This window comes from Beta vulgaris, chromosome 2 (genome assembly GCF_026745355.1).
Source record: "Beta vulgaris subsp. vulgaris cultivar EL10 chromosome 2, EL10.2, whole genome shotgun sequence".
In the NCBI taxonomy this organism is placed as follows: domain Eukaryota; kingdom Viridiplantae; phylum Streptophyta; class Magnoliopsida; order Caryophyllales; family Amaranthaceae; genus Beta; species Beta vulgaris.
The window spans coordinates 1,069,769-1,079,967 of NC_079203.1; the positions used below are offsets into that span (position 1 = coordinate 1,069,769).

Sequence of the window (10,199 nt, forward strand, 5' to 3'; positions counted from 1 at the left end):
ATCCTCTTGCGCGTGAAATTACAAGAAATATACTACTACATTTCAAGAAAGCGAGAAAATGAGGGTTGTTCTTCAGTCTGAAAACATGAAACAACTGAAAATTCCGACAATGAAAGCGCATAATTTGGAGGAATTAAAAAAGGTAATTAGGGAATCCACCATAGCTGACACTATTCTCTTCTGGAAGAGGTATGAAAACTACTTCAACGTCGAAAGTTACTTGCAAGAAGCCATGGATAACGCTCAAGAAATCCAGAAAATTGTATGTTGTTCGTCATTTTAAATTCTTTCTTTATGATTCTCTTCTTTACTCGTTTTATTTGCTTACTATTTGCATCATTATTTCGGTAGCAAATGATTTTATATTTGTGGGTCTTGGATGATGCATGCGTACATTTTTCTACTCTTTCTTGATCATGCTAATTTACTAAATGTAAGAACACAAATGATTTTTTCTCTATTCTTTCTTTTACGTAGTCTGAATTTTGTTCCAAATGTATATAAAAAACAGAGGTTTTGATTTATATATTAGAATGAAACTTTATATTAAAAAAAAACACAAATGATTTATGTTGGATTTACTTAATTCTGAGACAAAAATTTAGAAAAATGGTGGAAAGAGAAGGTTTAAGGTAATGGGTCAGTATTTATGATTAGACTTATGTTTGGCATTTTTACAAAAGAACTTTTGGGTATATCAATATCATGGGATATTAATATGATCGACTCTAAATTATTTTAATGTTAATTTCAGGTTCAAAAATTAGCCAATGCACCACAAGAAAATGGTCACTTGCCTAACCAAAATGGTGTGCACAATGCGAATAACAACAATAATGCAAATGGTAATGCTAATGGTAATGCTAATGGTAATGGTATTGTCGCATTCGATCCCAATAATGCTGAGGATTGGACAATTTTTATCGGTACTAATGGAAATGGTGGAAATAACAGCGGAAATGGTGGGGTTGAGTGGGTCACAATTTTCAGGTACAATGAGCACTTTGAACTCGTACAAACCTTTTATCGTGTAACATTATTTGCATATAATTATGATAGTTGGAACGAATTCGCCGAGCAAATATTCGAAACTTGGATGTCCGTAAACACCAATGCCAACGCCAACGCCAATGGCAACGCCAACGGACTTGGGGCAAGAGTCACGACTCCTGCCAATTGTTGGCCGGGAGGTATTGCTGCCTTTGGACGACTTAATGATCAGGGTTATTTCACTGCCTTACATTGGAGTGATCATGCGTGGGAGAGTGTCAGAATGGAATTGAATTGTGTTCTAGTAGATGAGGGAAATCTTTATAATGGTTAGTAGCTAGTATATATAGTCTAATGCATAACTTGCAAATTTTATCTTTTTCTCAGTTTGGTAGTGGGAAGATTTAGTAGATTCTGTATAGTGAAGTATAGGATAATAATGCACGTACGTCATTCATAGTTTTAGATTTTCATGGTGATATGGATTCTTGATCATTCCGTTTTACAAGATTCAAATGAAGATGGTTTAATTTGGTTGATTTGTATATACTCCATAATAGTTGTGGGATTATTGATTCATATGTAGATGGTGATATGGATTTTCTTTCTGTATGTTTTAGTCTCAACCCTTGCGGATGTATACAAGGAGTAATACTTTTCATGGATCGTGGCAAGAGAACCAAAAATTTTGTGTCAATATTTAGTAGTTACTACCCTAAGATTGCATGAAGGTAAATGAAGTAGGAGAAAAAATTATTATTATAGGATCGAAAATTATTTAATGCAAGGGTCTTTATTCTTCCGTCCTTATGAAGTTTTGAAAGTACTCAACCTAAGTTTCAATGCAATAAAGATACTTTTTTTATATAAGATAGAATTAGTTTTTGGATCCGTGCATAATGCACGAGAAGTTTTATGTGTTAAATCAATGTGACGTAGGAATTTTTAAACAGTTCATCAAATATTGAGTATGAGTTCGTACATCATATTGACTCAAAATTTAACCTATTAACATATGTCATCTAATAATTTGAAAGCAACAATAAGTTGTCCAACAATATAAATGATTTAAAAGTGTTATCCATATATATATATATATATATATATTATATATATATATATATATATATATATATATATATATATATATATATATAATGGCGGATCATTGTTAGAGCTGGTGTGGGCCTGACCCCCCTTAATTTTATGAGATAAAAGAACTCTCTTGCAGTATCATGTATGATATGCAAAGTTGGCACAATGGCAATTGCATTGAAGCAAAGCAACATTATTTCATATTTAGGGCGAGGTTAGAATCCAGTTGACAACAAAGTTTAATGCAGCAAAGAAAAGAAGTTGCAATAGAGAAGCATAGACTATTGAAACAAAGTCGGTTGAATACAATGTCATACCTAGCATTATGCAAAATTGGCCTGCCTATTTACTAAGAAACATTCAATTGCAGCAAGATAATGCAAGACCACACATATCAGATGATGATATGAAATTCAAAGAAGCTGCAACACAGAATGGGTTCAACATACAACTGGTAAATCAACCACCATAATCTCCTGATCTCAACTTGTTAGATTTATGTTTATTTACGGCTCTTCAATCAATTCAAAATCAATCATTTTCACAGAATGTAGATGAGCTTATAACTAGAGTTCAAGATGCTTATGAATTTTATGACACACAAAAGATTAAGTTTGCATTATTTCCTGCATACTTTCATGAATTTTATGGTACAGTTACAATATGTGATGACTGAGATTTTGAAAGAGAAATGGGGTAACAATTACACGAATCATCATCATGGAAAAGTACATTTACAGAGAATTGGGAAAGTGCCAGAGAATGTTAAGCTTGAACAATCCCTACTTGATGAGGCACTTAAGTACCTTAATGAAAGGGAGGTTCCTATATTTTCTAATGTGCAGTTTTTAATGAAGGAGAGAAAGTAGATGCAGATTAGGTGAGGGTGGTATATGACATTTTTTGGCATTGGTAACTTACCAATGCAATTTTAGTTTCATATCGATGTAAGTATTGATGATTGCTACACCTAACCAGAGACTAAGTATTAGGAGAAACATGATGATATTTTTTTTGTTTAGACAAGTTTTTGTGTAGAAGCAACATTAAGAAGTTCTGGTTATGTATCTTTTGTGTAAATATATGTAAGTGTTGAGGCAGCATGTAATGTAACGCATGTTATGAAGATAATGGTAGTTAGGTTTCCTTGTTATGTGTAATTAGTTTTATTTACAAATGAGATCAGGTTATGGGAACTCTCCACCCCAGTTGTATATGGCAGACAAAACATTAAAATGATAATTTAACATCAATTGACTTCTTTAATGCATCAGGAATTAACATAATCATCAGCACATAACCCATGTTTGATCCCTCAACAAGTTTGAAGCACAAAGTGCATTCAAACTTGGAGCCCATAACATGGGTTATGTGATATGTTTAGTCCCTTCATCATTTACATTAGGTGTGACTATTATCTCTCACAAAATGATCATTGAGATGTAAAGGGACTCATTTCAACCAGGCATCCAACTAACAAACAAACCAACCATGAAACCAAATAAAGGGAACCAAGCAAGCAAGCAAGCAACAAACCAACCAACAGATTTTCAAACTTCTTCCAACATAAATCAAACATCCAACCAAATTTAGGAACTCTTATAAGCAACCAAGCAGGCAACAACCAACAATAAGTCCAACTTCTTCCTACATAATCCAAATATGAAACCAAACATAAACCAATCAACAAACAGAAATAGAAAAATCATCAAAGTGACAGAGGACTCATAACAGAGTTGGCCATAAAAATCAGCACAACACAGCATCATCAGCAAGCATGCTTTCTTGGATCCAAATCCTCCCCTTCATGAAAGGGACTCAAAGGGATGTCAGGACAACAATCATCGAAGTTCTCTCTCATAGTCCTCATAAATTTTAAAATGACGCATGGTACCGTCTTCATCCTCTATGAACAAATCATGGTAAGTCCCCCCTTCTGCAAATTCAGTTTCCCACCCACACATCACCTCACTGTCAACCCCCTGTTTTTCTTCCTCTTCACTCTCAACCTCCATCTTAACCTTATGCATCTTCCCTTTCCCCTTTCTTTGAGGTGCAGTTCGTTCAGTTAAACCCACCGTCATTAAAGCGCAGACTATCGGCAGTCTGTTGATGGGGTTAGCCCTAATTTTTTCCCTATCCTCAGAGTTAGGTTCTACAATTTTTACCCCCTTCCCCTCAGATCTTCTTGCATAAACCCTAGATCTAGGTTTAGGGATATAAGACTTACTAGTGGGGCTGTTAAAAAACAACTTCTTCTGCGCCAATTTCTTTTCCTCCTCTTTCTCTGCAGTTTTCCTCACCTTTTCTAACGCCCACATTGATTTTTTGCTACGACAATTCTCAACTTCGCCGGAGTACAAAAGCTTCCATGCATAACGAGATCCGTCGAGAATTGAATTTGCAAGATTTCTGCAAATTATCATCTCCTCTTGCGATTTCACAGCAAAAGCCGCATCAGTGACTGGTTGGGTGTTCGCCATTGAAGAATTGTGATGAGAAGATGAAGAGAGAGAATAACTGTATGAGAGAGAAGAAGATGAGGAGAAAGAAGAGGAAGAGTGAGAATGGGTTGAGGAGAGGGAACAAATTAGGGTTCTGGGTTTAAGGGGTTTGATGATGAACATTTGTGATCAGTTTCAATTTGATCATAAATGTTGGTTAGGTAGTTGAAAGGTGAGGAGTGAGATGGGAAATTTGGTGGGAATCATTAACTTAGGCATAAGGTTTTAATTTGATTTTAAGTCCAGATTAGGAGAACATAAGAAATGTTAATTAGTTTTAGTAAGAGTATTTGAGTAATTTCACACAAATTGTTTACCATAAATAGAAAGAATGAAATTATTGCAATTAATTTAAAACAGCTATTTTTAGAAACTGTTGCATTTAATTTGATACGGAGGAAGTATATAGGTCGCCTAAATAAATGGACATGACCAGTTAATAAATTTAGCTTTTGTGTAGCCACTAAAGACATGGCATGACACACTCTTTTTCTATTTGACATGCACTCTTCAACTTCTTTTTTTCTTCTGTTATATTTCCAGCATGTTGGTGAACCAAGGTTGCATCCAACCCCATCTTCACAAAGTGACTATACGTATGCCATGCATTCAAGGATGGTAATGGTAAATCTGCTTCCGTGATGAGGGGCATGGACGGCGGCATTGGTGGTCCTGTTAACCCTAGTTTGGTATACTGCATTGGCGAAGGCTTCCCAACTTTCAAAATTTCTTGGAATCAATCCAATATCATAAAACCTTTGTACAAGTCGATAGTTCACATCGTACCTTTGAAATAACATCCATATCCTAGGATTCTCGTTGCTAATTACAACACCAGCACCACCACCATTTCCGTTGTTATTTCCACCATTTCCATTACCATTGATATTTCCACCAGCATTGGGCTGGAATGCGACATTACCATTACCATTTCCATTACCATTAGCATTATTGTTGTTATTCGCATTGTGCACACCACTTTGGTTAGGCAAATGACTATTTTCTTGTGGTGCATTGGCTAATTTTCGGACCTGAAATTAACGTGAAAATAATTAGAGTCGATCAAATTAATATCCAATGATATTAATATAACCCAAAAGTTCTTTTGTAATCAGTAATGTCAAACATAAGCTTAATCATAAATAGTGACCCATTAGGCCTGTCAATCAGGTCGGGTTGGGTCGGGTTCGTGTTCGGGTCAAGTTAAATCGGGTTGAAAACCCCCAACCTGAACCTGATCTGTTTAAATTTTCAGGTCAATATCATCAACCCTAACCTGATCTGAAAGTTATCGGGTCAACCTGACCTGATCTGTTTGACCTGAATTTTTTTTAAACGGATTATAAATGGGTCAACCTGAACCTGTTTAACTCGATTTTTTCAGGTTGACCCAACCCATATAACCTGATTTTTTTTTTACAAAACAGTTGCATAGTCTATAATTGGCACTTGGGCCTTGAAATTTCAACAAAGTTCTAGCTAACCAAGTTAATACTTGGCAATATTACAAAACAAATCAACAAAGTTTTATAAAACAATTACAAAACAACATTAATGTAGCACCCTAGGCTTATTAAGATCAACTTTCTCCTTTTTTTGGTTTCACAGCATTTGTGAAGTCAATCTCCTCCTCTTGATGAGAGCTCAATCTGCTAGAACAAGAAAAGATAGGAAAACAGGAAAAAAAGACAAAATATTAATACTAATTCGTAGGAAAAATAGAAAATAACATAGAAAAATAACATTAAATAGAAAAATAGCATAGACATCTTAAACAAAAAATAAATGACAGAACATTAATCAGAAAATCAAACAGAAAAATAACATAGAAAAATTAAACAGAAAATAAATAACATAACATTGAATAGAAAATTAACCAAAAAAAAACAGAAAATTAAACAAATAAAAAACAAAACATTAAACAGAAAATAACATAGAAAAATAGAAAATAAATGACAAAATACGAAAATCACATAAATAACATAAAATAAATGACAAAATAAGAAAAAAAAGGTCAAAATACAAAAATCCCATAAGTAACAGAAAATAGGAGAAAAAAACGAAAGCAAATAAATGAGAAAAGAAGAAAAAAAAAATGACAAAAGAAGAATACCTGATGTAGAAGAAGAGCAAAATATATTATGATATTGCATGGCCGAAGACGAAATTGCGAGACTTTCTGAGACAAAGAAGAGCAAATGTTGAAGAAGCGAAACAAATTTGCGACTTTGCGAGACCAAATTGCGAGACTTTGCGAGACGAAGAACATCAAATATTGAAGAAAAACACCGAAGAAGAAGACTGTGAGAGAGAGAGAGTGAAAGACTGAGAGATTTCACTCTCAGAGAAAGAGAGAGAGAGTGAGAGGCGTGAAAATTAGGGTAGGAGAGTGAGAGGCGTGAAAGACTTAGGGAGTTAGGGTTAGCCGGTTATGAGACTTAGAGAGAGTGAAAGACTTAGAGTTAGAAATTTAGTTTTTGGGCTAGGGAAATCATTTGGGCTGGGGAAATATTTTGGGCTGGGCAAAGTGCCAAAACATTAATATTTTTTTTCTTAGTTCAATTATTCGGGTCAGGCAGGTCATTTTCAGGTCAGAAAATTCGACCTGAACCTGACCCATTTAACTTTCAGGTCGGGTTCAGGTCGACCCATTTAACTAATCGGGTTGAAAACCTCAACCCAAACCCACTATTTTCAGGTCGGGTTCGGGTCGGGTTGTCGGGTTGGGTCAGCTTTTGCCAGGCCTTACCTTAAACCTTATCTTTCCACCATTTTTCTAAATTTTTGTCTCAGAATTAAGTAAATCCAACATAAATTTTAGCCCATTACCTTAAGCTTATAGTATTTTATACCAATTTTTCAATCAAAGAGCCACTTATTTTTAAAGTTTCATTCTAATATGTCATTAAAGAATTCACTTAAAGATATATATAAATCAAAACCTCTGTTTTTTATATACATTGGAACAAAATTCAGACTACGTAAAAGAAAGAACAGAAAAAAAATAATTTGTGTTCTTACATTTAGCAAATTAGCATGATCAAGAAAGAGTAGAAAAATGTACTCATCATCCAAGACCCACAAATATAAAATCATTTGCTACCGAAATAATGATGCAAATAGTAAGCAAATAAAACGAGTAAAGAAGAGAATCATAAAGAAAGAATTTAAAAATGACGAACAACATACAATTTTCTGGATTTCTTGAGCGTTATCCATGGCTTCTTGCAAGTAACTTTCGACGTTGAAGTAGTTTTCATACCACTTCCAGAAGAGAATAGTGTCAGCTATGGTGGATTCCCTAATTACCTTTTGTAATTCCTCCAAATTACGCGCTTTCATTGTTGGAATTTTCAGTTGTTTCATGTTTTCAGACTGAAGAACAACCCTCATTTTCTCGCTTTCTTGTAATTTCACGCGCAAGAGGATTGTGTAGTCTTAAGATGACTATAACTGACCATATATATAAGGGGGTGTTTGGTTCACTAGTTTTAGGTATGAGGTATGGGTTTGGAATGAACAAAACCCATACCTAGTGTTTGTTTAACTCATTTCTAAATTTTAAACCCATACCTCAAACCCATAAGGTATGGGGTTCAGAAACCCATGGGGGGAGGTGGGTATGGCTCATACCTTATCTCTAGGTATCAAATAAAAGAAGATTTTTCATTCCTAAATGAAACCAAACACAAGGTATTAAGTATCAAGTTCCAAACCCATACCACCTTGGTTTCATTCCTGATTCCAAACCCATACCATTATATGAACCAAACGCCCCCTAAGAGAGAGTGCAAGGAAATTTAATATGGATTTTTATCCTTGTGTTTTTTTTTTTTATAACGGAAATCATATAAATAATTAGTGAAATTGTCCTTGTGTTTATTTATTGATTTTAGTCTTGCATGGACCTGGTTCAGTTTACTAATATTATTGTCGAAAAAAACCATCCATATGAAGTGTTCAAACTAATTTGGGACAAACATAAAAAGAAAGTGTTCAGATTATTTTGGGACGGAGGTAGTAATTGTTACATGTAGGGAATTCGATATATTAATAGTTAAAGTGATGCATCGGCAACTAGCAATCATGCTCGGAGAAGTGTGTCAAGTATTTTGAAACAGATGAAATATAATCTAACATAGTGTGTAGTGACAGTTTTTTTTGACACAATCATCCTGTCTTACATTAGTTTGTCATATTAACCTGTTTTTTTTTTCCTCAAATAGTCATTCTTTATAATCTATACCTACTCCTCTTTTGTATTTATTGTTTTTGACATAATGAGCCATTTTTCCATAATAACATAACTAGCATTATGTTCACACTAATTTAATGTGGACCCATGTCCATAAAAGTTTTTAAAGATATTTAGTTCGAACTTTTTTTTTTTATAAATATGTCGCTCTGTTCTTTTCTTCTTTTTGTACATTTGTCGGTGTACAACTTTAAGATCTAGATTAAAATAACCCTACTTATCCTACTACATTGTTAGAAGGTTTGTAGGAATCTACCTTCTAAAACGTAGAAAAACTAAACAAAATCATGATTATGAGAATTAAGGTTTAAAACTAATAAAATATGAAAATTTAACTAAAAAGATCTAGGACAATGATCCACCATGTTCATAATCAAAATATATCAAAAAATTATTAATAGTTCAATTAATCAAATATCTAGAGCATGTGTTAAACCTACGGTCGGTCCTATCACTCTCAAATCAACATATGAAGTACAATCGCTAACATAATCAGATTTTCTAATTATAGATAAGCCTCTAAAAGTCGATCTTTCAATATAATTCTAACTCTTATTAGGAAGATTTAATCAAACAATTGATCAGGTTGTAAGATTAACAATAAAAATACTAATTAATTAAAGATACCAATGACAAATCAAACCATCAATAACATCAATCATTATTCATAGCATATAAACATGGATTCTCAAACCCTAAAAATAAAACTACTCGATCATGAAATAAATAATAAAATCTAAATCTACAATGGAAAGCATAATCAAATAACTAAATAAAAGAAAGAGAATGAAAATAATAAACTCATTAATTAATGATGAATAAAAAACTAGGGTTTACAAGAAAGCTAGAGAGAAAAAAAATAAGAAAACTAAAACAGAACTAAAAAATAATGTAAAGAGATAGGAGAGAGACAAGAGAGTTTTTCCTAATCTCTATTATATAAGTCAAGGGGAACTACGGTTAACCAATTTTTGTAAGGGTATATAAGACTTTTTGTAAGGGGATACCATCTTCCTTCCCCCATTCACTTATATAATAGAGATTGGTTATAGTTTGTAAGTAACTTTTTTTAGTTTTTGTAAAGTTTCCTCATTTGAGTGATTTATATAACATGAATTATGTAATTCTATGATTTTAGTTGACTTGTGAGTGATTGTTGTAATTTTATTTTTGGTATTTTTGTTTGAAGCAATGCTTCGGTTTTGAGATTCGTTTTGTAATTTAGAAAGGAAAGAGGGGTAAAATAGTCTCTTCATTTGGGGACACCATATCTCCCCCCTTCCTTTATATAATAGAGATATATACAAATGAACATGTTTTTTTTTTATCTAAAATTAATTTGGTAGTAATGTAAA

At 33.4% G+C, this 10,199-nt stretch overlaps 1 protein-coding gene across 1 annotated transcript; it reads right to left on the reverse strand.

Annotated features, from left to right (window-relative positions):
* Positions 1 to 5,179: 5,179 nt before the first annotated feature.
* Positions 5,180 to 7,982, reverse strand: LOC130590638 (uncharacterized). Its single transcript, XM_057393126.1, has 2 exons — positions 7,779 to 7,982; positions 5,180 to 5,620 (listed from the first exon to the last, which is right to left on the reverse strand). The coding sequence occupies exons 1-2, from the start codon at positions 7,980 to 7,982 to the stop codon at positions 5,180 to 5,182; spliced, it is 645 nt and encodes a 214-aa protein (XP_057249109.1).
* Between the last annotated feature and the right edge of the window lie 2,217 nt (positions 7,983 to 10,199).

Bases quoted from the DNA above. Each gene is read 5' to 3' on its own strand.
- LOC130590638 (XM_057393126.1), bottom strand. From the start codon at position 7,982: ATGAGGGTTGTTCTTCAGTCTGAAAACATGAAACAACTGAAAATTCCA. The intron at 5,621-7,778 runs GTATGTTGTTCG...CGTTAATTTCAG, and splicing joins CTCAAGAAATCCAGAAAATT to GTCCGAAAATTAGCCAATGC.